This window comes from Amphiura filiformis, chromosome 1, assembly GCF_039555335.1.
Source record: "Amphiura filiformis chromosome 1, Afil_fr2py, whole genome shotgun sequence".
Classification (NCBI taxonomy): domain Eukaryota; kingdom Metazoa; phylum Echinodermata; class Ophiuroidea; order Amphilepidida; family Amphiuridae; genus Amphiura; species Amphiura filiformis.
In genome coordinates, this window is record NC_092628.1 from 57203851 (window position 1) to 57231652 (window position 27802).

At 37.4% G+C, this 27802-nt stretch overlaps 1 protein-coding gene across 1 annotated transcript; it reads right to left on the bottom strand.

Moving 5' to 3' along the window:
• Window positions 1–4531: 4531 nt before the first annotated feature.
• Window positions 4532–27680, bottom strand: LOC140161886 (uncharacterized). Its single transcript, XM_072185185.1, has 14 exons — window positions 27591–27680; window positions 18200–18458; window positions 17609–17728; window positions 16883–17006; window positions 15760–15897; window positions 14493–14705; window positions 13597–13784; window positions 12700–12796; window positions 11806–11968; window positions 10581–10869; window positions 6842–8270; window positions 6080–6116; window positions 5546–5687; window positions 4532–4893 (listed from the first exon to the last, which is right to left on the bottom strand). The coding sequence occupies exons 2-14, from the start codon at window positions 18358–18360 to the stop codon at window positions 4755–4757; spliced, it is 3240 nt and encodes a 1079-aa protein (XP_072041286.1). The 5' UTR covers window positions 18361–18458; window positions 27591–27680; the 3' UTR covers window positions 4532–4754.
• Between the last annotated feature and the right edge of the window lie 122 nt (window positions 27681–27802).

Here is a 27802-nt window from a genome sequence, read left to right on the forward strand (position 1 = left end):
GACCTAAAAAAAAAAATAAAAAAAATTTTTCAAGATGTTTTGTATTTTTAATATGAAAATTGATAATTTGTTTTCATGTCATACTCTATTAATGATTTCAAAATGCATTGAATTTGAATGCATTTTGAAATCATTAATAGAGTATGACATGAATACAAATTATCAATTTTCATATTAACGCGGCTGTGTACTCTAGCCATTGTTTCTTTCTCAAAATTGAGTTTTTATGATATGTTTGTACCTTGTTATGTTTTTTATAAATACAAGGAATGAAAATCCAGATTTGTAAACTCCAACTGCAATATTTTAAGGATTTTATTTCACTATTCCACTCGTGTTTGAAATTGAAAAGGAAAGAAAATCTTTGTTGTACCAGCAAGGTACACACACGCAACAACTCATCGCGTTGCTATGTATCGCGCAATTTGTTAACGCACAAATACGCGACGCATACCTGACGCTTATCTGCATGCGTGGCGCATCTTATGGAAACACCACGGAAGCACTGATTTCACAAAAACCTAGTGGTCAAATGGCTCCGTTTTAGCTGATAAAATGTGGGTTTTTTTAAGTTTTTTCCCCCGATTTAAATATCATTAAGTTATGAAAGGTTTTCGCTCAAACTTCTCAAGGGGCTGTGGATTTACCCGATGTTCACGTAATATAAGTTACAAAACGAAAACTGTCGCATTCTCCTGTGAGATTCGATGAAAGTGCAAAATGTGACCACTTTAAACTTCAACGGCCATTATTTCAATGTTCATTTTCTCGGTAAAATGACGATTTAGGTACACGATAACTCAATAAATACAGCATCTATAGGTAAGCAAATATGATCATCGTAAAAAGCATGATCGACTCAAGAAACGGTTTTCTCATTTTTTTATATTTTGGTCTATTTCCGATTTTGGGCATCATTTTGTGCAAATAGGCGTTTTTGAATTTTAAAAAGTTCATTTTGATGCCTTATATGGTCAATATCTCAAAAAATAAGGCCAATATCAAAAAAATAAAAAAAAACGTTTTTGGAATGGAGCCTCAAGATTGAGCTAAAAACAAAATAAAATATTTTGGAAAGAGTGTTTTTTTGTTATGGTGTACCTAACAAATATTGCCAAAAACTCACTTTTTTGTGATTTTCTTCAAAATTGTTGTTTTTACCCCAAATCTGTATTTATATTAAGTTTTATTGATGTCTTGCCTTCATAAAAATGTATACTTTTATATGTTTTCTTGCGAATAATTACAAAGTTATTGCACTTTCACTACATGCATGTCTGAGAGTACACAGCCACCTTTCTAGGTCAACCATGAATGATCCTAGCATTTAGGTCTAGGTCCTGGGACACTCCAAAGCCGAAAAAATAAAAAATTTAAAATTTTTTTTAATTTCTGAAATTTTTCGAAAATTTGGGGGTGGGACTTTACTCGAAGGTGGGACTATACTCGCGTCAGTATACTGGTACATCAGTTTAACATGAACACCCTACTTGGATACTTTATGTAATTACAACAAAAAAACTGGAAACTTGACACTTGTTTAATGCATGTGGTGATGAGTAGTCTACTCCATGAACCAAATTAACATTACTGGCTTCTCTGCCAATGTGGATCAAAATAATTTTTAAAAATGGCAATTAAATTTGTTAATGTTTACTTTTTCTGTTACAATTCAGAAAATAAAATAAAAGATTGATAAAGCCCTATGAATGTTGCTTGTTTTGTTACACACCAGATCCCCCACTCCCTATCTGTAACAAAATCACAAATGGGTCAAATATAGGGTCCACAACTTATAAGTTCCACCCTAAATACTTTTTAAAATAAATCAAAAAATATTTGACAAAATGCAAACCTGTAAAAAGGTATGGATAGCCGTATTTGTTTTACACATATGGACAAATTATAGCATCACATGTTATTCAGGGCTGTCAACTTTTTGGAATTGCTTGGCGTGAGACAGAGGCGTACCGGGATTTGCCGACTCCAATGTTCATTTTGTACCATGATTATTTGAGCCACGGCGCTCGGGAATGTGAAAAGAGGGGGGGTAGGAGCAACAAATTATTAATGACGATGCGTGAGATTTTACTCATTTTCCAGCTTTTTGCGTGACAGTTACTACCTTGGCGTGAGATTATACTACCTCGGCGTGAGACCGTGAGAAAGTGACCCAATGCGTGAGACTCACAGCCAATGCGAGTTGACAGCCCTGATGTCATTGCGTTCAGTCACAATGGTTCATTATGTAAAAAAAGAGACCGTTTTAAACAGTGTTAAAAGTTACATCTGAGTCCATAGGAGTCATCTCTCATAATACTGTAGGCCAGGTCTATTCATGTGTTTGTTAAAGAAAACCTGACTGCTATGGACTCGGGTGCCACTTTTAAAACGGTCTCTTTTCTTACACAATTGACCATTGTGACTGAACGCAATGACGTGTGACACTATAAATTGGTCCACATATGTAAAACAAATAGGGCTATACATATTTTTTTACAGTTTTTCATTTCGTAAAATATTTTTTGACTTATTCTAAAAAGTACTAGGGGGGAAACTTATAAGTTGTGGACCGTACATATGTACATTAACTAGTGCTGTCGTCGGCATCGTTTTTTAATGTCGACATAATTCGTATACCGACGTCGACATAAAAAAAATTATTTAAAAAAATGTAGTTGAAGTTTTACAAAATAATTACTGTTATAGTTTTAGCGAGTTATATTTGTAAAATTTACAAACAAACATATAAGAATACTATTAACCCAAATACCATTCATCTTTATTCCTACTTTATGAATACAGAACAACTCAAAAGACCCAGACTCCCTCCCCATCTGAAACAAAATCGGAAGTGAATCAAAATAACATCAATGTTTTTAGCGGGCATAGGAGACACGTTATCGCCATTTCAAACTCCTCCCTCCCTAATGCAGCTTCGTTTATATGACATACTCAATCTTTTGGATTGTTCCTTAATTAGTTCCCCTTTAATTTCATTGTGAATTTCAATTGTTATGACTTAGCAGAAACAGAAATAGCAGCAATGTTATAAGGTTCTCTTATCAAATTCTTTATCCTTAAAAGTTCCTTATAAGTAGCAGAACAAAGAAAGTGTTTATCAGTCAGTTCCCAACCATACTCTGCTAGTAAAGGAAGATAATTTGACATCATTTTACCTTTAAAAGACCCAGTGGTACAAAGGTATATCCATCCGCTGCTTTAAAGCCTTAATGTACAATCTTTTTTCAGAATATACCTTTATTTTTTTCAAAACCTATTTTTTGGCATATTTGTAATACTTACACATGTTCCAACTTAAATCTATGAGCAAAACAGATACACTAATCCAACGAGCCAAGTGATGGTCAGAATTCATTCCACTATTACTGGGGCCATCCGCACCAAATTGGTGTTGTAACTGCCCAATTGGATGGAAAAGTGCTGCTTCAAAATCAATCTTATATTGTATTACATTGTAAACTTTCAGCATCCTTTTGGCACACACAGGTGATGGAACACAGTTAAAATTCCGCAAAGCCTGCATCATTTCACATTTCAGGTGGGATGGTCCACTTAATTCAATGGTTGCTAATGAGGTACAGGAATGGGTGGAATTGGATTTGTCTGTAGAAAAAAAGACCTTGTTTTCCTGAAGCACTGTTGGAAAAGATCAAAAACTACCGACCATGCTGATTTTGGTCTAGTTTTGAGTGCAAAAGTGCCAAAATGGACTTAAAAATAGTTCACATTTAAATGCAAGCAGACTTTGTCTGTAAAAGGGCTATATTATTATATCAAATTATCCTACCTATTGTGCACCATGGTTGCTGTGTGTTCGAATGAGTGATCTTACTTTTGCATACACTTTTACAGGGAATATAATGTACATTGAATGGACTCATATACATCACAAGCAATCATGCACACAGCAGCTAATAGAGATACACCTTTCTGCTGCTGACCCATGCTGTCCTACTTTCCATCACAATAAAATTATGGGGTAATTATTGACCTACATCTTACTCTCTGGTATTGTTATTCATTACAATATCAAGGTATGAATGTTGATGAATCCATCAAGATTTTATGTTAACTTCTATAAAAGATATTCTTACTGGCGCAGGCTTCTACTAATAGGTCCACTGATTCCACTTGAGTAAGAGAGAAGTTGTCAGGTATCACCGTATCAGATATCACCTGAGTTGATAACACAACACCTCTCTCACTCAAGTCGAACAAGTGGGCATATCAAATAAATAGATCATGAACAAGTGCTGGTTTCTATAATATTTAGCACACAGGGCTGCATCTACCCTCTTGTGTACAACTTGTTACAAAATTCAGCCTCAATATGTTATGGGATAAATCCATCAAACCAACTGTAGTCTGTATACCTTTCTCGAGTCAGTAATTTAGATATTTTTTTTATTGTATCTCTATTTAATATGTAAATATGTAAAGTATACATTTTCAGAAAGGAAATGATGCAAGTGGCATAACAGGTTCCTGATAATCTCAAAATTTGACTTTACTGACTTGAGGAAGGTAAACGGACTACGTTTCCGTCCCCGTTTTGTGAGAAACAATATAAAAATAGGTATAAAATAACTGTAAGGAAAAGATAACTTCCTTGGATGTCCGACTATTATTACTACTCCTTGATGTCATTCTCATGTCATTTATCTGTTCTTAATATGGTTCTTGCCTTCTCCTGTAGTTGTGTTTAAATAATAATTATTACCAGTAGAATGTCAGGAGAAGATGACTCTTTGTACTTTCTTGATGTCCTTCTTGGCCACAAGACTGTCACCCTCTGGAGTTTCATCTTGCATGATATTAGTCTTGACAGGTGACATTGGACCGTCACTTGAGTTAGCTTTCTTCTCAGCTCTGAAAGACAAATTATCAGTGCAATTTAAAACAGATTAGATCAAGCAATTGACGACATCAGTGTAGCTCATTTTCATTATGGTACAGTGAGTCACATTAGCCATTTCGAGATATGGCATACACAATAGGAGGGCAGTCTTCAATATGGGTAAAACCCGGCAAATTCAAAAGACTTTAACCCATTTCGTGCAGCGCCATCTTATTGTGTCCGCCATATCTCAAAAAAGGTTAATTGAGAGCATTTATATAGAATAGGTTGAGTCTCCCAACTGACAGAACTTCTTTATCAAACTCCCTGGCGAAGGGAAAGTGCATTTACTAAGTTACACTTGTCTTCTGCATGTGTGGCTTTCCCTCTCTGTGTGATGTCAGCCCAATCAAGAGAATTACAATGATAGAATAATATCCACTTTTAACACATTGGGTACCATATGATTGTTGGGATTTTGTAAAACCAGGGCACATCTCTCCTCAGGTAAACCCCCAGATTGTGTAAAAGTGCCATACTTGGTGCTGTCATACAAGGGTACATTTTCTCTCCAATCAGAAAAAAACCCCAGCAAATTCAGTCCATGTGTCCCAAGAAAAATTCTAATAAAATTATTAATTCAAACAAAATCCTGAAAACTTGAATCTCTGGGTATAAACTTACTCTTTCTTATCCTGTGTTTTCTTCATGAAATTAAACAGAGTAGTTTGCCTTCCTGCATTTTCATTTGTCTTTTTACTGGTTGGTTTATTTCTCTTCTTTGACAGACCAGATGGTTTGCAGGCTCCTTGCAGCTTACTGGAACCTAGAAAATACAACACACAATTACAATCAATATGGACATTTATACGTACATTTTAATCAATCTAAAATGCATATAATTCAGATGAAGATTTGGATATAGCATGCCATATTTTCAAATGGCCTGGATATTTTTTGGATACAGTGCCACATGTAATGGCAGATCCAGTGGGAGAATATTTTCCATAAATTAAGAAAAACAATTGTTTCAATTTCTATAAAACTCCTAAAATAGGAAATACATTTTCTTGACTTTAATTTTTAAATGAATAGTCATAATTGATTTGACATAATTGATTTTCTGTAAGGAATGTATTTTCAGAGATAGCTACTAAAAATTGATTTCCCAATACTGTAATATACCACGAGTAATGTGAATGTACACATTATACTTACTTGGAGTTTTCTTGAGTAGCACCTTTTTTTCTTGGGCCTGAAAGAAACCAGAAATAACTAATAAATTTGGTACTTTTTTGTCATGCAATATGTTTATTATTATAGGTTCATAATGTCATTACATAATTCCATCTAAACCATAAAACTTGTTTGTGAGTTATGTGGCTTTTGGTAGCCTTAGGACATATCTTTGGTACTGAATGATGATTTGACAGTGTTTCATTTTTTAAAGTATAGTCAGCAGTTGCAAATATTGGGTATATTAGCCTTAAAAAACGAAAATACCCCTCCCAGGTCTAAAGCTTCCATTTTTTATTACCCAGTACTTACAAAATATATTGTGAAAAGCTGGCCTGTAATTGAACAAACACCCTTGCCTTGTGTATCAAACAAGAATTAAAAGCTGATTAACTGTTTTCACATCAGCTATGTAATGTAGGACTGTAGGTCCACTGAGTGGTAATTCTCTACTTGGAAAAAGTGTTGTTTACCAGTTTTAAATTATCTTTGATGTTCACTACCATGTCTGAATAATTATAGGTTCATTTCCCAGGAACATACAAATTATCTTTATCCAAGAGGCAATAATTCCAGTCCAAATGGCAATATTTCTTTACAGCATGGTTCCACATTTCTTTTCCAGGTAAGTCTAGTTTACTACCAAACCAGATAAATCTTGGTTCATTCACTTTTTAAACATAGTTGCTTACAGGAAAATCAACTGAACTATGCAAATTCATTTAATTCCCAATAATCTATCACCTTGTTATTCCTCTTCTGTTCAGCTCTTATACTATCGTCATCAGTCAAATCAATATAGTCCACACCTTTCTTCTCCTCCCCTTCTGAGTTAGTAGTGGTATCACTTGCATCACCAGAACTTTTCTCATCCATTTCATCACTTGTTCTACCTTTACTGAAATATGATGATGACGTCCCAACAATACTTGTTTTGCCTTTGGCCTTTGCTGTTACCACAGAGGTTGAATAAAACTGACTTAATGTTTTTTTCTTTGTACTTGAGAATAGATTTTGAGCACCAGAATACGTCTGTGACTTTTCATTTTTTTGGCTGCTGTCTTCAACATCTGGAATGGATGGCAGATTTGGAATAGATTGTGAGCTTGTTCTGTTGTCTTCATTACAGTTCTCTTGGTTCGATTTATCTACATGACTATCCAGATCACCAAGTGAAGGTAGTTTTGGCGTGCTTAGACTCTTTTGTTGCAACACTTTCTCAGTCCCACTTTGGCTTTGATTAGCAAGGTCTTCACAAAAATCTTCCAATGAAGGATCAAGTGGACTTTGGTCTTGTGAGTCAATTTGAGAATTTTGTGGTGTACAAAATCTTGAAATACCAAACTGGCTATAAGATATAGCATCTGCATCCATGCTATACAGATCACTGGTTTGTGACATAGAAACAGAGTTGCTGTATTGAGATTCCCCTTCTTGAGAATCTCCATCTTTGTTGAAAGACAACTGATCAGAAAAGTCACTGATTTGAGAATACTGTTGGCTGTTCAATTTATCACTTTCTTCAGTCTCTTCACTTTCTTGTGTCCTTGATTGCTCATTTGTTCCCTCGTTAGAACTCTCATCTCTTTTCAGCTTTAACCTTTGACCTGGTTTAGAGTATGTTCTCTTAAACATGTCCAAGTTAACATATTTCTTCTTTTTCTCCTTTTCTGATTTCCTACCCCAACTGAAAGCACCTCTACTTTTAGGGGTAGCTGTACTAGATTGACTAGATGGTTGGGAGTTCAAAGCCTTTTTCTCTGACAGTGTTTCCTCATTTTCTCCTATGATTTCATTGTCCTGCATGTTTTCATCTTCCTGTTCCTGTTTTACATAAAACATGATTCCCTCTTTTGGTTCTTTCTTTATCCCGGAAGACAAATCAATAGTTTCAACTGTTTCTTTGATCCTTGCGCTGGTCATAGTAACCGAGCCCTCTCTTCGGAAGGACTGTAACCTGTCCAGAGTTGATAACTTGGCACTTTTTGATGATTCTGCATCACCCCATGCCCATTCAGATTTCACCAGTTCCTCATCGCCTGAAGACTCTCCTTCATTGTCAGAAATTCCTGCATCAGAACCTTCATTATGAAGGTTGTCATCATGTTCATCGATTAGTGCCTCACTTTCAGTCCCTTCATCTTCTTCATTTTGTGCTGGAGGTGAAAAGAATCTGTTGAAGAATGTATACGAGTAAATGTTAAGTTGACTGATTCAACGAATATCTATATCCTTAAAGCATAATTAAAGGCATAAAATTTACACCCCAAAATTTGCCTTTTGCAATACAACTTTAAAAGTGTGGTGCAAAATAGCGATACCACATTGTACTGACTTTATGCATTGATTGTCTGAGACTGCACTTCAAAAATTATTGCTCTGCATCATATGTGACACGATCTGGTCCGTGGGGGCCAAAGGCGGCAAATTTGAAACTGAGATAAAGGTAAGGTAAAAATATGGAGTAAAAAAACAATAAAATACAGAAGAAAATAGGCATCAAAAAACTTCAAAACTTTAGAACCAAGTATGCTAGACCTTTGGTGTTTTCAGTAACTGATAGCCTATTGTATGTATAATGTAATAATTACAGTAACTCAATTGTCAAAAATGCCTCCTTTGGAACCCATGGACCAGATCGTGTCGCATATTAAATTGCACCACAACTTTCAAAATGGGGTGCAAAAGTACACCCGAGGTAAAAAAATATTTCAAAGACTGCCTTCGAATATAAAAGAAATCATGTTATAACCTACATGTAGGGATGATGAGTGCACAAATTTGTACCCATGGCAATAAAGGCAGTCAATGCATTTTAAGGCGCACGAGTGCGATCGCGCGCATAGAGCCCACCTTAAATCACTTTACCGAGTGCGATTTATAGCGCACCTTGTCACCTGAAGGAGTTTCCAAAGTTGCAGCGGTTCCCGAAAGTGATTTGCATAAAATAAATCGATGTCATGGCCTTTACAAAAGTGACGACCCAAACAATATCTTTTCTACTCGCTGATTGGCCGTTTTCGACAATTTAATATGTAAATTAGCTGACCTTTCTTGTGAGGTCACGCTACCGAAATATGATAACGTGCTGTTCATGTCACAACAAAGCCGTGACATGCCATTGCCCACCGTAGTAAATGAGGTAATGTTTACGCATTCAACTGAACTGTATAATTATTTAGAAGCTGAACAAGGCTGCACATGACCTACACACGTGCGATCTGTCAGCGTTGAGTGTAGCGCTATGATAAAATTGTACTGAGGTTTGCCGATAGAAATATCAGTTTATACTACTCATCATGGATTCATGGCGGACAAAAAGAACAAATGGGTCCAGTATAAGACATGGAAAACCTACAAGCTTAATGATGTAATGGGGTTTGAGTAAGCCCATCCCACGAACGAACTACCCCGCTGTACGAAGTTAGAAAAAAAGGAGCCAGTTAGCACGCCAGGCACCACTAAGCATGCAAAGTGCATAGCATCGGACTTTTGGTGATCCCCGTTATCTTATTTTACCTTGTCAGACAGGAGCGCGCTGCTCATTAAATATTCATGAACCCAACACGTCACAAACACGTGGTCTTATTCGGCCGATCAGAATCATTGCAAATTAACCCGGCATAGTTTTATGAATGAATTTTTGACCTTACTGGGCTCAGGCATATGCATATTCATATATATTCAAGATGGCTGCTGGGTCCTGGCAAAGACGGAATGAAAATCAATGGTTCCGTTCGGAAAATATTGCCGTTTGAAAATTGACTTTTTTCTGGCGTCAAAATTTCGATGACTGAAGACACTCAAATTTCATTTATCTGTAATTTTGGTTATAATTTTTGTTGGACATGGTATATTTTTCTGACTTTGCTGGAAGCTTATTTCAAGTGGTCGTGGTGGATTTTACTGCGGAGGATCCAGTTTTTCAACGGAGACGGACAATATGCACGAGGTGTTTCTTACCAAATTTTACAAACATTTCACCGATCCTACGCACACGATTCGTCAGTTCTGTGCACGTGATGTCATGCAGTGGGTGCGTGGGGCAGTGCTAGGAAATTTGCATAATTTTAACTTGGTAAGAAGTTTGATTGCCCACCTATACATTGTAGTCCCACATTCAACACCAATGCTTCTTATCTGAATATCAAGTGCAATAATTCAAATAGCCCACCTAAACTTCTTACCGAGTGCAAATGATAGCACACCTAAAATCCTTACCGAGTGCAATTAACAGCACACCTGTAGCTCGCCTGACTATTTCCAGGAGTGCGATTTATAGCACACCTGCTTTTTTCAAAATTCATTGACTGTAAAGGGAAATGCAACCGTATTGATTTACCAGCTTTAACCCTCAAGATGACAAAAGGCTGGCGGTTCTCTATTACCAACCGTGGCCTGAGTGGATCAGATTGTGTCACATGACCTGATTTCCTCACTTCTATTTATCTACCCCAGTGCTTCCAATGCCAAAAAATGTTACCTGCTAGCAACCATATCAGCCTCTTTCAGATGAGCTTTCCTGTCCCAAGTCTTTCTCCCTTTCACAGCAAAAATATTTTTCCGTCTCAGTGGTGGTTTATGGGGGCTCTTAGCTTTCTCCAGTAGCTTATCTGCAGCTATTTGTTGAGATGTCTTTGTCTTGCAGGGTGAGGGTGTTTCTGGGATTGCAGCTGGTAGTAGTGGTTCCAATTGTTTACGTTTAGCAGCAGGTCCTGTTGCATACATAGAGGCTAGGTCATTGTCAGTTGGTAGTTCATCAAGAAGATCCTCTGTAGGGCAAAAGATAGACGACTTACAATGAAAGACAGGGATAAAAAGAATTTATCGCGTCTGATGTCACTGTCAATTACGATCCTTGATTGGTTTACACAGGTTAAATAGCACGTAAAAGGAAGGCCGATTTATCTGGTGCCGATCGGAGAAAAGGAATAGCAGAAAATGGCGAAAAATTACGTACTTTTACAAGGCAAAAAGGAACTAGGCATTGTTGACATGGTGCCTTCGCGAAAGAAAGTTTCCTACTAAACCTAACTTTTGAGATGGTTTGTATGTTTGAAGGTGCAAAATTAACAATAAGGCACCTGGTTATACTGCCACGTTCAGCAAGTCATCATCACGACACTTGTAAACAAACCGTGCTCGAGTTTGATTGACAGATGACATCAGACGCGATAAATTCTTTTTATCTCTGTTTTTCATTATAACTTATACCTATCTTGATCTTTATATCATATGTGGTGTGAGATTCTGTAAAACCCATGTGGAGCCACTGGAGGAGTAGCTTTTAAATAATTTTGTCCCTTTGCCTGAATACACAGGATTATTTTCTTGGGGTGTGGAATTTCCAAATTGTGGAACATTCATGCACCAAAAATTTTGTGCATGAAACAAATGGATTTCACCCCTCTAAAATTGGGGGATACATGAAAAGTGGTCCCTTTGTTAAATTTTCTAATTTGGATATTCTTTGACATTGGGCAATTTCAGTTGAAAGCCATACACCTCCTATGGAAGACATGACCTTAATCCACACAGAGGGTGTTGATTTCAAATAGTGTCACACATTCAGGTAACCCTATTTAAATGATTGATTGTTGCTGTTGGCAACTCTTGAATGCAAAAGACAAATATTTTGTGTCATCACCAATATTTATAATAAAAATTTGTGATTTTGATATACCCTATAAGCACATAAGCTACTTTACCTTCTCTTGGCCTTTTACATGGTTTAATTTTCAGAGTAACTTCTTTCCCTTTTGTGTGGTGCCTTTCAACTTCTTTCAGATCTTCATCCATCAGATCGGGTCCAATTCTGTAGTCTTTATGCCAGATACTCAGCTTGTGTCGGGGAAGCCCTCTATCATATTTCTGGATAAAGAATACAGGAATACAGAAACAATTTTTCTTCAGTCCATTTCTGGCTCTTATGCATGTCATGTTCTGGCTGGCATGTTCTGTTGTTAGCTTAAAACAAAAGTATTCAACATAATGTGAGGGTCAACAGCAAAATGCCCTATATGTTGTTTTGACACCACATGACCTGACCGCAAGAGATACACATACACATCCCTGAGTGGATCCTGCTATATAAAAAATGGTCAGTTGGCATGCAATCTCCACCTAAATAAATGTACACTACCTGACTGCAGACACACTTGTTCAAACTGTGGATGTTTTGTGTTACCCTCAAGGGTGACAAAGTGTAAAAGCATATTTATGTTATCCGCAATCCATTTAAGCTATGAAAAAAAGAGGACTGTCTCCCCCTACAGGTATTTCCTCATTCCTCAAAATCTGGTGTATGTCCTCACTCCTCATTAAACATCATACATACATACATCAAAACAGAATTCATGTTTTTCAATGCAATATAACATTTCTATTTTTTAATATTACCAATATGTTTGATTACTCTTGTATTTTGTGATCAACCTTTTGACATTTTCATCTATTTCTACACATGAGGTTTTTGATACTGCACAAAGGAGGTTCGGCCTACCTAGAAATTATGTGATATATTTTGTCTCTCTTCAGTGCCTCAAACCAGCAAAATACACACTTCCTCTTCAAAGTCCCCACCTTAAATACAAGTAACCTACCTTTGTTCTCTCTGGCTCAAAGTCATAGATTTTCTGCAAGGTGTTGATATCCATGTTACCTAGTGCAACTTGATATGCCTGATAGTCACCAAGGTATCTAAAACACAACTTGTTAAAGAAACTGTTCATTAAACTTGTCAGAACTTGTCATAAAGTTAAACACTTGGAACCCTGCCAACAGGGTGACAACTACTCACCAAAAATTACATTTTAAGTCAAGTCATTTGGACAAACTTTTATTAGCTTGAGTCTTGCCAAGCCATTCTACAAATTCAGTGAATAATTGCTAAAGTTGAACAAAATTCCTATGATTTAATCATTACATTCTTACATAGCTCAAGGCTTATTGCTAAAGCCACAATTTCTCCGTGATACGGAAAAAATCACGGAATTGGGGGTTTGCTCACGGAAATTTGAAAATGCCACAAAATAGTGAAAAACTGTGTAAAATGTCTAACTTTTGTGTTGATTGGCAAAAGAAAACAAAGAAAAGTGATTATGTAGCAGTTATCAACCATTAAACAATCCATTCTAGCATTTAGTCCAGGCCTACGATGCAAGATTCTGGCCGATACAGCTATCGGAAGTACACACAAAACAATTGACAATGCTTAATTTTAATGGGGATGTTGAGGGAAGACTACAGTAAAAAGGTACATATAATTATATAAGACAAATTACACTTTTAAAAACATGCTTGTAATCACTTTTCAGTGCTTTACAATGTAAAACGGAAAATCACGGAATCGTCCAATTTGTAACACGGAATTTAAATTTTGTAACACGGAAAAATTGTGGCTTTACTTATTGCTGTGAAAAATGTAACAACCATGAATCAGGCCATGAGTAACGTGCAAACATACGAGTATTATAGCTCGATGATCATTTAAAGGATACTTCCCAGCATACTCCATATCCTTTGGATCTGTTCCTTCTGGATACGGACTTAATGGAACTAGTTTCCGTCTCCTGGGGTCAAAAGACAGCTGGTGGAGGAAAGTGTTGTTAGCTTTATGAAAACCTTCTATATACTCTGCTGGAACCGACTGCTTCAGCTTAATAGTACCTGGCATTCTCTTCAACACCTGGATAAAGAAAACACATTATATTGTGTGAAAAGTAAAGTCATTTACAGGCCTTCATTTTTGAAAATTACAGGAGCTCTGTTAATCACTCTCCTGAGTTCAGGTGCTCAACAAGGAGTTCAATCTTTTAATATCTGTATAAAAACATAGGGTTTTAAAGTAGAGAGGAGCTCAGTAAATCATACTTCTGAAATGTTGTTAAGGAGAGCTGTAGGAGCTCTGGTGCAATTGAGCTCCTTAAAAATGAAGGTCTGCATTTATCTATACTTTGTTCAGCCTCTCATTGATGAAAATGTATTCATTATTGTTAATGCACCTGTCAATAAAAGCTTACTTTCATGTAAATTTACACATTATGCAAAGCGGACTTAGCGTAGATGATGCGCCCATGTAACAAAGGAGGGAGGCAGGTTGCTCCACTCTCCTGTCGTCCTTGGGGAAAATTTGTTAAAAGCATCAGTCCTGGTCTGATAGCTTTGGTACTGGTTGTCATGTCCTCTTTTGGTCTGCTCAGTCTTTGGGGTGATGTACTTTGCCCATAGCGCCATTTAGGATATGTGAAATCGGGAGATTCTGTTCCTTCTGCCATGTTCTTGGAGTGATAGCCAGTCTTTTGAATGATTCCAATGTTACCTCCAATTTAATATTTTTCAGTTTTTATATTTTACCTTCAGAAGTTTGTCTGCTTATGCCCCCATTGCAACTTACCTGGGATATATCAGGGTTGGTTGCTATATGAAACAATTTCCTTGCTTTGCCCAGACCGATTCCCGGTAGAGATGGTAGATAATCACAGCCAGCTACAATGCACATGTAGCGGAACTTATCCATTGTGTATTTGGTACCAATCTTCATTGCTTGATTAAGCTTGGATGATTCTATTTCTAGACCATTTCCATTAAGGTCCAATTTTACAATTACCTGGAAAAAAAATCACATAGTTTTAATTTGAGAATAAAAGTTAGAGAAGTGATAATAGAGTACCAATAGAGTACAATAGTTATGCAATAGATGTTTGTAATTCAGGGCTCACCTACAAGTATTTGTACACCTGATAATATCCAAATACTTGAAGTACATTCTTGATTTGCTTAAAGTATATTATGATTAGAAATGGTTTTATGATTTACTTTTTTCATGTTTTCATCTAGAAGTTGTGTTTAGAATTGGTCATATAACTCAGCTGCTGTTTCATAGAAGTTTCACTGCATTAACTGAGAAGAATTTTCCTGAAAATGAACCAATTAGTAACTGGTGGAAAATGACCATACAAATTCCCCAAATGCAGGTTTCATTTTCTGGCCTCTGGTATAACAATGGCCCCCTTTACTAGGTTAATTTTGTTTTTTGTAAAAATGGGTTATTTTTTCAAATTATTCGAAAAAAATTTCACCTGAGCTAGAGCACAAGTTTTTGAAATTTTGTAAACAAATTTCTGAAATTGTTTTAAATTTAGCTAATAAATCTGGACTTAATTATAACAATTGGTCCAATTTTCTTAGAAAATTAGTGTAAATATAGGTCAACTTTTGGATTCTTGGAGGCATATCCCATCCCAACCCAAACTTGAGTACCCTCACAGGACAATTAGATCAGTATTCAGACTGTCAGCCTTTTCTGCGGGATCCGCCATCTTGTGGGTACTGCCGTTCTGCATGTCATGCGTTGGACATTACACCCCCGATTACACGGAAGTCGCAGTGCATGACGCACCTCTTCAGTCAAGCGACAACGCAGTGATCTTAGCAATAAGGCACTTTGTACCCACAAGATGGCGGCGTTGACGTCACAATAACTACCTCTATATTGAGCAGTAAGCTCTTTTTGATTTGCAGAAATGACTCATTTTCTAAATACTAGTAGATAATTTTTTATTGTAAATTTAACACAGGAAAATGAAGACAATAATTAAATTTACCCCCTCGCTTTCAGTGAAATTTGCCAGTTACCATGGTACAGTCTTAAAGAAACTTACCCTCTTACATCCAAATGCTACGAGATCTGAATCTTCTGTAATAACAGCCTGTACTATGCCAGTCTTATGCAGATATGCTAATTGTGCATCTGCTTCATATGGTGCTACAATACAATCGACATCAAGAGAACGTGCTGCCTGCAAATGCAAAATTCAATCAACTTTCATAAGAAATTTGGGGAAAAAAATTAGTTTACTTCAACTTCAAGCAATGGAAATACCAGGATGGCAGACTCAAGCCTGGACATTCCAAGGGTGGTACAGCCCTGTGATTGAAACATTTGCTGCAACTGATTCTTTAAGGGGGTACTACACCCCTTAATAAATTTGTGTCTATTTTTGCATTTTTATCAAAAGCTTATAACACACTGGTAACAAAAGTTATGTATATATTATAGGGGCAAGGAATCCAATTACTACACTGGAATTTCTGTGACCCAAGACAAGCGGTTCGTTATTTATGATAAGAAATAAGGTACCACTAGGATGTACCTCATTTTCTATCATATTCAAATTTCAGTGTAGTAATTGGATCCCTTGCCCCAATAATATACATAACTTTTGTTACCAGTGTATTATTATTTTTTGAGAAAAATGTAAAAATAGTCACAAATTTACAACAGGGGTGTAGTACCCCCTTAAACCTTTTATTTTTCATTGTCCTAGTATTACTGTCTTTGACATAATAAATCTATGACAACTCTGAGATGAGTTGATTCAACTAACTGTTTTAACTCTTCATCATGCAAAAAGTACATTGGGTCATACCAGTTGAAATACATACACCCCCTATGGAAGACATGGCCTTAAATGCCTATACAGGGGTGTAGATTTCAAATGAAGATACCCATTCAGGTAACCCCATTTGAAATTACACTCCTGTGCGGAAGATTAAGGTCATATCTTCAATAGGGGGTGTTTGGAATTCAACTGGATAGCCATTTCAAGGGGTGCATAAACAGATGCAAATTCAGAAAGTTTATGGCACTAATTAGGGATGGGCACTAATAAGGTGAAATATCCTGCCTGGAGCTTTGGCTCTAATATGGCTTGAAAAAATCAAGTTATCATATCATATGCAGAATACTCCTGTTCTTTCTTTCTTATACATGTTTGTTCTTACCTTCATTACATTCAGTGCCATTTGAGGTGTGACATTTACACATTTGTTAAAGCAATCTCTGGCCTCGCTCACTTTCCCCTCTCGTAAGAATTGACGTCCCTTCTTATTATACAACTCACGTCTCCTGTAAATGTTATAATGTAGGACAAAATATTTCAAAGATGAAGTAGTTGCAGTTTTAATGTTACACAAATTTAATTTTATGATCATTGGTCATATTTGTAATACTCTGAGCTAAACAAATGTGATCAAATAAGTAGTGTCTTATTCATGGGATTTGAACAATGTGTTACAACATCAGACATTAATTTTCATTCCTACTGTAAAATAAACTTTGATACCTGTTTTTCCACTTGTCAACAACGGTATACAATTAAGCACTTACAGTTACATGACACCCTTTGATTATTTGAGACATACATCAAATAAAGCACACATCCTGCATGACATTCTTGATTGTAGAACCTATAGTCTGTGATCAAACTGATGTTTGTAATGCCATGTTGGATTTTGCAGCAGCAGATTTGAATTGTGTGCGCTAACCTAATTTACACACGCATAGAAGGGCAATTTGTCCTTGTTGGCACAACACAACCGCGTCAATGCATTGATTTGCATCTGTCACTGTTAAATCCAACATGGTCTTACTCTCAACTATATTCTGTACATACATGTCTACATGCATCTTTGCCAAGTTTAAACTTATAATTCTTGCAATGCTCTTACTCTCTTCTGCTTTTTTCCACATGTTTTTTAGCAGGCAGTGTACATCCATCAAACACCAGGATTGGTCTGACTCCCATGGATCTCAGCATGTTGACATACTTCAAGCAGTATCGCACATACCTATGGAAGAAAATAACTTAATCGTTAATTAAACAATAGTTCTTAAAAATTTTGCACTTCTCGAAATAGGTGCACACTACTTCAATAAAATACCTTTTGTAATCAAACTAAAATAAGTGGTGTATTTTTGCTCTTTATATAGATCATCAGGCAAATTGCTATCTGAAACAATTTGCATTCTTGCATTTTGTAAATTGCATCTAATCTCACTTTATAACTAACTCTTGGAGCCTGTTTATGTTCTTGTGTGATAGTCTTTCATTAACTGTTGTTGTATTTAATGGGTTCTAGGGTTTCAATATTAAATGGATGGTCAATGCTTGCCTAATTGCCTTATGTCCATCCCCTCCAGTCATCTATATCTTTGTGGTGTGTGATTTCGATGTATTTTGCTTGCTTTTTATTAAATGGAAATAAAGATTCAATTCAAGTCCTGAAACACTTCCGACTGAACTCTGTATTGTAACTTACATATCCGTTGGTTCTCCTTTAGCCAACTGCAATGAGCAGGCAAAAGCACCTTTATGAAGCCAACAGTAGGTATCCACAGCCACTGCATAGCCACTGTATTTACGCATATTCACAGGCTGCGTTGCCTCCTTGACAAATGGAAGTAGACCCTGGATACCCATGGCAATATACCAGGGCTGCCACTAGTTGGGTCTGTTTCTCAATGGTGAGTTGGAAGGCAAATGATTTCATCTGTTTTCATCCAATCATATGTATCAAACTGAAAAAAAAAACAGAGAAAAGTTTTCACAATCAATTAAGGATGCGAGCGTTTACACAGATCAGCGTTGGCTGGTTAAAACCGCCCTGGTTTAAACCCTGTGGTGACCTACTTTTTTATTTGTTTTTAAATGTCAACCAGTACATCCGGTGACTTGCAGTAAATTATGTTTTGGAATGATGCACATTATTTTAAACTTTTATTGCAATTTGCATCATGTTTTTGTAGAGCTTTAAACTTTTTACAAGCTACTCAATACTCATTGGTATTTCATTTGAAAACTTGAAAACATTTGACTGTTTAAAACTTTATATTAAAATAATTTACACCTGGTGCTGCCACTATATACAACTTTTTGGGAAAATGTTCTCTAACATTCTAAATACTTTAATGTTTGTTGGAAATTATCTCAAAATTATAAGAACAATTTAAGTGCATCTATGATTTCTTTAGGGAAATTTTTGGGTGGGAGAATTTTTTTCTTCCAAATTCCATACATATGGCATGGACAAGGGATAACGCTACACAGTGGTGTAGCATCACATGCCCCCCCACCCATCGATTTAAAAATTGAGAAAATCCCATGAAGGAAAATGAGGGGTCAACCATGTCTGTAGGTAAAAAATTATCAAAGTTAAGGGCAAATGTCTGTTTTCAAATTCTGCATTTTTCTGCAGCCATCTCAACTTTGAGATGAAGGGAGCCCTCTATAATAAGCAATGTGAACATTGTATAATTTCATATTTTTATATCTTTGCTTCTTCCTGTATTTTAAATTAATAAGTGTGTTGTATGTATAAAAGTTCCACACAATTGGCTGTTTTTTCCCTGCACAATTTGCTATAAATTTTGTTTCGTCAGAATCTGCGCAATTTGCAATTTTTGTCCTTGGTTATGGCAGTAATTATAAGGCCGAGTAAAAAAATAAACAAGTTTAGCATCCCCGCCCTCCTCCTTTTTTGGAGATTTTTAAAATTTCTTTTTATTTTGTACATTTTTATAAATTTATAACTTCTTCTCAAATTGTTTGAGAAATTGAAATTTTGTATACAGCCTTGCAAATGTATAAGACACATTTCAGAAGAGTTTTGTGATCACAGGAGGGGCCTACCTTCCAAAACAACAAAATAAAAAGTGCCTCTTCCTCATTTTCGAATATCATTCACAACGCCGAATACACAAAAAAAAGGTGTTAAATATGGGAAATATAGTAGGTGCTATCGATTGTCGTATATATCATATTATCGTCGACATGACCCTAAATCTGATATGTCAAAATAAACTATCCCTTTTCGACACTTTCAGGGATGAAAGTGGCCTGAAGAGACTTGGCAGGAAAAGCCTGAAAAGGCGCGTAAATTTGGGCTATAAAGCCTCAAAACGGGCTGAAAATAAATGAAACTGCGGACATTTGGAGTACTAAAAGGCCTGAAATCAGGCAATTGCCTGAAAACTGACATCCCTGCACTTTTAATATGACACATATCAAAAAGTTAAAAAAAGAGAGAAATTTCCATGCTGTTTTGTCCAAATAAGCTTACCATATGATCATGTTTTCAGCGGAAAGTTGAAAATTACCTCCCAAACCCGGAACTAAAACGAACCAGCTAATGTTATAGATCTCATTACGAGTGTTGTATTTTTTTCCCTGACGAAGTGTTGAAACTTGAATTAGAAATCATGTGTCGTGTGTGCAATAATTATGTGTACCCCTCGGGTGGTGAATTCTCAAAGTGGTCTTCCAAAAATCGCTTGCCCCCCCTTTTGACGTGCCAAAAAAACCTTTTCCCCCTTTTGACGCCCCAAAAATCTTTGCCCCCCCTTTACACACTAAGATTTTGGGGAACCTGAATTTAAAACCTTAAATTGTCTTATCATATAATGTGAGTGCAGTGAGCAGGAAATTTTGCATATTTGAATGTGTTCCTAATTTTTCCTCATATTGAAATTCCCTTACACAGGAAGGCGTGCGCCATCCTGCAGCTTTCCTGTGCTAGCCTTCTTTTGTTAAAATCCTGGGCAGGGTGTATCACTGATGCATATAATCCATCCGTTTTATGACCGAGCTTTCCTGAGGCGCGCGCTTAGCGAGAGGAATCCTGCCTTCTTTCTTTCCCCTTTCGACCTGCCGAAAATCGCATGACCCCCCTTTTGACCTATCAAAAAATATTTGCATCCCCCATTTTGGCCTGCCAAAAAATCTTTGCCCCCCTATTATTCACCACTCTAGGGGGTACAGATAATTATTGCACCACTACTAACAGCTCTAGACTATGAGCAGTTTTGTCCAAAAAAAATCCCCTCCTCCTTCCCTTTTTTCAAAACACCAGGATGCTAAAACATGTTTTTATTTTTACCTTGGCGTAACATGGACTTTTAAAAATAATATTTGGATTTTGATGTATTTGGATCTTGGATGATATAATGGAGGTGTGACTGAGAGGTCTTATTTTTGGAGTTGGAGTCACTACGTTGCTCAAGAAGTCTAGCCAAGAATTTGCTCACCGATAGCTTCACATTCTAGACTAGAGACCATTGCATTAAAAATCTAGTCGGATTCGCTGATGCATGACACAGTGTAATTTAAAAGCAATGGAAGTTCAGAAGTAAACACAACCGATCACGACAGGCAATTGCATCAAAAATGTCGCTAAAATTACACTTCAGCAAAATTTTAAACTGTCCAAAATAGGCAAATCCTGCTCAACAGATACAGTTGACTCATTGAAATAACTTTCATCGAAATTTCAACATTAACAGAATAAAAAACCTCCGGTGCAAAAAATTGCACCGCTGGGCGCTGTCCGAACGAAAAACGATAGTAACGCACTCTAGCATCGAATGCGTAATTATCATGTGCAAATTCGAAGCTAGAGTTCTCGAGTAAGTCCTACGTCGCAACATTCAGCTAGCATGGCTAGAGCAGACTTGAAAGCCGAATTTGTAATGGTGGATGCAGGCAGGCTGTTCCACTCTCTGGTCGTCCGTGGGTAAAATGAATTGATGAAAGCTTTGGTGTTGGTCTGGTAAATTTGGTATTGGTTGTCGTGTCCTCTTCTGGTCCGTTCTGTCTTTGGAGCGATGTATTTATTTGGTGTAGTCAATGTACATGATGCCATTCAGGCCCGGCATTCAGGATCTTATGAAAGCAGGAGATTCTATTTCTAAAGTTCTGCGAAGTTCTTGACTGGCAGCCAGTCTAAAGATTTTTTAATGCGGTAACACTTGCCATTGTTGTGTCTTTCCCGTTAGTACTGCTACTGGTAGGCATATTAGGCCAAAATTTCAAGTTCCTGGTTTGTTTGAATATTTTACATCACATTGAAGAGGTTATTTTTAGGAACAATTATCTAAAAAAAGTATTAACATTGGGCAAATGGTTCAAATTTTTGAATATTTAATTTTTGAGTTATATCCATTCCTGAAATATCTCTATAGTAGTATTTTCCTGTACAAGCATGACACCATACACACCATAATTTGATTTTGAGCACCATGTGAGTGCTGTTACATGAGGAGTTAAGGTGGTTCGAAAGGCAAGGTTTAGGGAAATCATGAATTCCAACATTTTTGCAAATATCTCCAAAACCTTTCATGATACAATCTCAAGTGAGTTTGTGCTTATGTAGGGATATGGTGGCCATGTTATGAAGGTAATAAAACCGTTGCCATGGTAACCAAGCAGTCGCTATTGGCTTCTGACCAATCACATTCAAAGTTGGTTTTTCCTGTTTTTTCGCAAATCACTTCATTTTTCCCAATAGAAGTATACTCACATGTTGAGTCATGTTCCTGCACACCTCCACTGATTTTCCCCCCAAAAGTTTGTAAGTAATATGGAATTTTTGGCCAAAAAACGAAAATTTCGCTTTGACCCCCCCTCCACTGGGATTTTTTTTACGGGAAAATCAGTGGAGGTGTGCAGGAACATGACTCAACATGTGAGTATACTTCTATTGGGAAAAATGAAGTGATTTATAAAAACAGGAAAAACCAACTTTGAATGTGATTGGTCAGAAGCCAATAGCGACTGCTTGGTTACCATGGCAACGGTTTTATTACCTTCATAACATGGCCAACATATCCCTACATAAGCACAAACTCACTTGAGATTGTATCATGAAAGGTTTTTGAGATATTTGCAAAAATGTTGGAATTCATGATTTCCCTAAACCTTGCCTTTCAAACCACCTTAAACATGGGGACTGCAGTGGGTGTGTTTAACTACATTGCAGGGTATGTAAAAACAAACAAAAATGGAGATGGTCCTGGAAGATTTTATAACTGTAACTTTCCAGAAATATAGTGAAAATATCAGAAATGTATCACAAATACTGGACTTTCTCAAGATCAGTTATAAATGTTTTTGACGGTGTACGGATCCCACGCTGCGGATGCGTACCGTAGAATGGGGTGAATAGGCACAGTTTTGGCACTCTCTAGATTGTAGTTTTTTTCCTGTAGCCCCATGAACCAAACTTTTGAGAGCATATTATGTCCACCCATGATGATCCACCATTTAAAAAAATTGAATATACATGTATGTGGGGGTACATGCATATTTTTTTGATAAAAGTTTGGCGTCCCTATTGACCCCTGACTTCGGGGTCAATAGGGACAGCACTGGTCTTGATGAGGAAAGTACAACTTTGAAGGAGTGTGCACGCATTTTTACACCTGCATGGAGGAAAAGGGACACTGAGTGAGTTTTAAAAAACAATAGAAACATGTCAGGGTAATTCATACCAACATAATTTCTATAACTGATTAAAATCTGATTTCTTGATAACGTTGATCAGGCTCGTCAGAACAAGAAGAGGTGGGGTAGGATGTGGTGGGGTAAAGGTGGTTGGGGTAGGGTTCTGGGTGGTAGGGAAGTAGGTGTGTAGGGTAGGGTGTTGGGGTAGTGGGATCAGGGTGGTGGGGTATAAGAAAAGGTATCATGGTGGTGGAGGTACTGGGATAGGGGTGATGGTGGTGGAGCAGTGGATAGGGTGGTGGGATACGGGATAGGGTGGTGGGGTAGATGGGTGCCTGGGTGGGGTAGGATGGTGGAGTGCTGGGTTAGGGTGTGGGGTAGTGAGTTCTGACAGTGGCATGATAGTATTAGGGGTGGATGAGGGTGGTAGCCTGGGTAGGGTAGTGGGGTAGGGTGATGGGGATCGTGGGTTTAGTGAGGCTAGTGGGGTCAGGGTGTGGTATAGTGATTTAAGGGTGGTAGTGATAGGGTTAAGGTGGTGGGGTAGGTTCATGAGGGTAGTGGAGTAAGGGTGGAACAGGGTAATGCATGTAACTTTGGCTCTGTGCATGTAGAATATTGCCTATGCATGCAAAAGTTTGTGTTATTCAGCCCATTTTGAGGAAAAAATCAAAGTTGTGCATGTAACTTTTATTTTCTAAATCGAACCCTGCAGGGTAGGGTGGTAGGGTGGGGTGTGGTGGGGTAAGGGTGGTTGTGGCATGGGTGTCCATATTCCCCCATATTATGTGACATTTACCTGAAAAATGTTTGTAAAAAAATTGTTATAAAAATTCCTGTTAGAATAACTAAATAATCTTTTAGAGACAGTTGTAGGACCAAACATGATCTTGTATATCAGCTCCAGCATATTTAAATGAACTTGCATATCATGAACAATACAACACTGATGAACTGTTTTTTGTTATTAATTGTTATAATATGTTTGTATCATTGTACATTGGTTGATTTTTGCAAAGCGCCATGAGCGTCTCATGACGGATACCGGCGCTTTATTAAGTGTACATTATTACTAACAGGCTAAGTCCTGGTGAATTTCCAGCTCATTTTCTAAATAAAAATATAACCGTGGGAGCAGGAAAGTTTTGACCACCCCATTTTTTAGAACTTTTTTTAGATAATTTTATTTTGGACACCCTGTATCCTAAACGTATTCTTTCACATCTGCTGAACCATTTTCTAAACACTGTTTGATTGCTCTTTCAATCTGTGGAAATTAAAAAAAATAAGTGTTAACCAAATGTGAAAAAAAATAGATTTCAAAAACTTTTCTCATTTTTGTCCCTATTCACCCCTGCGTCCCTATTCACCCCATTCTACGGTAATCCAAGTATGGGCAGACAAGAGAAGTGTAGAGTTTTTCTAGACTCGCTCAAGTCAAGTCAAGAAAAACTTTATTAATCCACAAGGGAAATTACAGTTTGTACCGGGCAAGTACCGGACATTTTTCAACACGGAGATTACTACAAATTCGTCCAAAGGTAAGCAAAGGGTTGGGGATCGCATTTTTAACTTTGACTAAACTGTTGTGGAGTTAAGGGCCGCTATAGGTATACATGTATAGGGCCTACCGCCGTTCTTCGGAACGGCGGTAGGCCTACAGGGGTAGCGTTTTAAGGGGTCTTGGGGTCCAGGACTCCTTGATTTGGCAGGTCCCCGTGATTTGGGACCCCTTAATTTTGTACGCCTGTGTAGAATTAGATGCCTGGACCCCTTTATTTGCCAATTTGGACCCTTGGACTTAGCAGGTCACCACTAACCCTGTAGGCCTAGATACTAGAGCATGGCAATAATTCTTCAGCGAATGTTGTCGGTTTTCACTCATTGTTCACAATGTGACATGCACAACAAATACAGCCCCCGAAATGGTCCACTTTTCGCGAAAGTTAAAAATGCGATCCCCAACCCTTTGCTTACCTTTGGACGAATTTGCAGTAAAATCCGCTAGCTCTGTGTTGAAAAATGTCCGGTACTTGCCCGGTACAAACATAGAAATGGCCACACCGCTTCAGTCCTGGCAATGAATATTTCTTGCGTAAATCCAATGGTTCCAACGTGGGCATCACGATGATAGTCTCCTACACAACCAGATTGTGTCGGCCTGACGTTCGTCAATCCTAATCGCTAAAGTGAGGACAGCGTGAGCTCTTACCTGCGTAAGAATCTGTTCGACAAAGGCGATTGTGAATAAGGATGATTGACAGCGCCGTATATTGGGCGGGGCCATTATGCCCATATTAGGTGCATATATTACGGCACAGGTTGCGCTGTCCACTGACCCTGACTGTTCGTCACGTAGACAGACCGTGACCTGGGTACATGTACAAAGCAGGGGATGCGACTGCGAGCCGCCATTTTGACACGTGGTATCTACTCTTCAGAAAGATTACTTTTGTTGACGTTTTATATCAAACAATTTTCGATAACGGATTTCTACTAGGATTTCAAATTTTTAATTTTATTAATGAAGGTACATGTAGTTTTGAGGAATAACACGGGATGTTTTGAGTTTTATTACAACTGGTGGTGTAGGAAGGTGAGTGAATTCGTGAATGAGGCCCAGTGCCGCATTATTACGCTGACTTTCGTGATTCGGCGAGGAGGGCGATTTCGACCTCCTGGTTTGTTTACAAACAGAGAGGTAGACAAAAACCGTTCCGCTTGTCCAAACACTCAAGTATCAGAAGGATGGTCCACAATAGCGTGATTCACGTAACCTGAATAGGGGATTAAAAAGCTGTCACGTAGAACCATGTGCTTTTATTGTCCAATTTGCCATCAAGATTTCATATGGAAACAGTTCAGACCCAGTACACGATCATGTCAGAAATTAATATTTTGTTCTGGGTCTGATTATTCGGACTAAATGAGGCCGGGGATTGAGGTTTTGTTGTTTCAACGATCCGATAGTAGGATACGAAACGTAGGCTAAAAATGTCTAATGACGCCATGTTTACATGAAAACATTATACTAAAATGCAGCAAACCTTTTACGAGCGCGACTACCGTGATGTTGCAAATTCGGCGCTAACAACGCGTACGGCGCACAGTTCATTCATAAATTTCCACTCAGCAACAATATATCGCCTTAGCAGCCAATCAGAGACAAGTGCGTGTAACGCAGTATATCGCTGATGTATCCTTACAATACTGGCGCTCGTCTAAGGTTTTCTGCATTTTAGTATAGCTGCTGCGAGGTCAGTGTCGTTGAATTCGTTACCTAAATTCCTTTCAGGATATTCTGATTTCACTTATTTATAATGTGTACGAATGTGCTCCATACAAACTCAAAAGTATGAATGCAAGGTGTTACTGCTGACAATAGAAACATTGTTGCAAAGTCATTAAAAACAGGTATGTACTAGAGACGTTCTTTCCCCGAAACGGGATACAGGCCAGTAACGCAGTCTGGGGCCGCTAAAAGTAGACCATTTCAGGGGCTGTATCAGGCCATGTCACATTTTGAACAATGAGTGAAAACCGACAACATTCGCTGGTGAATTATAGCGACGCTTTAGTATACCGCCGTTCACAGAAGAACGGCGGTATACAAGTATACCATACCTATTCTGTTTGGTTGTAGTTTTTGGTTTTGTCGACGTCGGATCGATTGTTGACAATGTAGGTATCCTAGGTGAATTCAAATTTGCCATCAAACTGCATCATTTTATATATCAAATTAAAGCCCTTGAGTAAACAAAGCCAAAACTGAAAACCTTTTTTTCATAGCACTTTCCGTAGCAAAGTTACATCTTGTCAAGCCTGACTTTCATCAAAAAGATTCATCTAGCAAAATTCCCCAAACGGCATTTCGGGGTGTTTCTAGATCTTAGTCTCATGGCGATAGCAGCTTTTTTAATGGAACTGCTATCAAATCCCTCTGAAATTCCAAATGCGGGTGACTTATCACCATAAAAATTATATATTTGGGTCAAGTGAAGTATAGAAAACATATTTATGTAGGTTTCTTTCTTCGGGCACAAGTTTTAAATTTCTATGTAAAAATGCATTGACATTGTCGGCGAATTTGGCTGTCTGACCAGCAAATGTGTTAAAAGGTTTGCCTGGGTTGTCCTAGACAATGAAAATGCTACCCGACAACATTTACCTCTAACTTGTATAAACTATAACACATGTGTGATGTAAAATTTTAATTTAAAAAAATGCATGATGAATGAACATTATTTCCTAAACAACATGCTAAAAATAAATACGGTATCATGGGTATTGTATTAAATTGTCATCATGAATTGTTATTTTCACTGGGCCAGAAAACTAAAATAGTTCTTCCTTTTTTCCAGCTTTCCTTTCATGCTTTGGTACTTGTTGCCCAACATTTACTTTGCTATACTTATCAAGATACCTAAACTTACCGTTTTTAAATTGAAATTGTCGCAGAATACTGTAATTTTGACAATATTTCGAATGAATTTTAGTGATCGAACAAAATAAACTTTCCCGCGGTTACGACTAGCAGCAAGTTGACGTGACCTATGACCGGCTAAAGACAGCACAAGATCCAATCCCCAAAGTCCAAAATTCTCTAAATTATTCTTTTATCTTTTCAATCGAAACTGTAGTGATA

Bases quoted from the DNA above. Each gene is read 5' to 3' on its own strand.
- LOC140161886 (XM_072185185.1), bottom strand. From the start codon at position 18,360: ATGGGTATCCAGGGTCTACTTCCATTTGTCAAGGAGGCAACGCAGCCT. The intron at 12,797-13,596 runs GTATCCTTTAAA...GTTGTGTTTTAG, and splicing joins GATATGGAGTATGCTGGGAA to ATACCTTGGTGACTATCAGG. The intron at 10,870-11,805 runs GTAAAGTAGCTT...TTTGCCCTACAG, and splicing joins ATGTAAAAGGCCAAGAGAAG to AGGATCTTCTTGATGAACTA.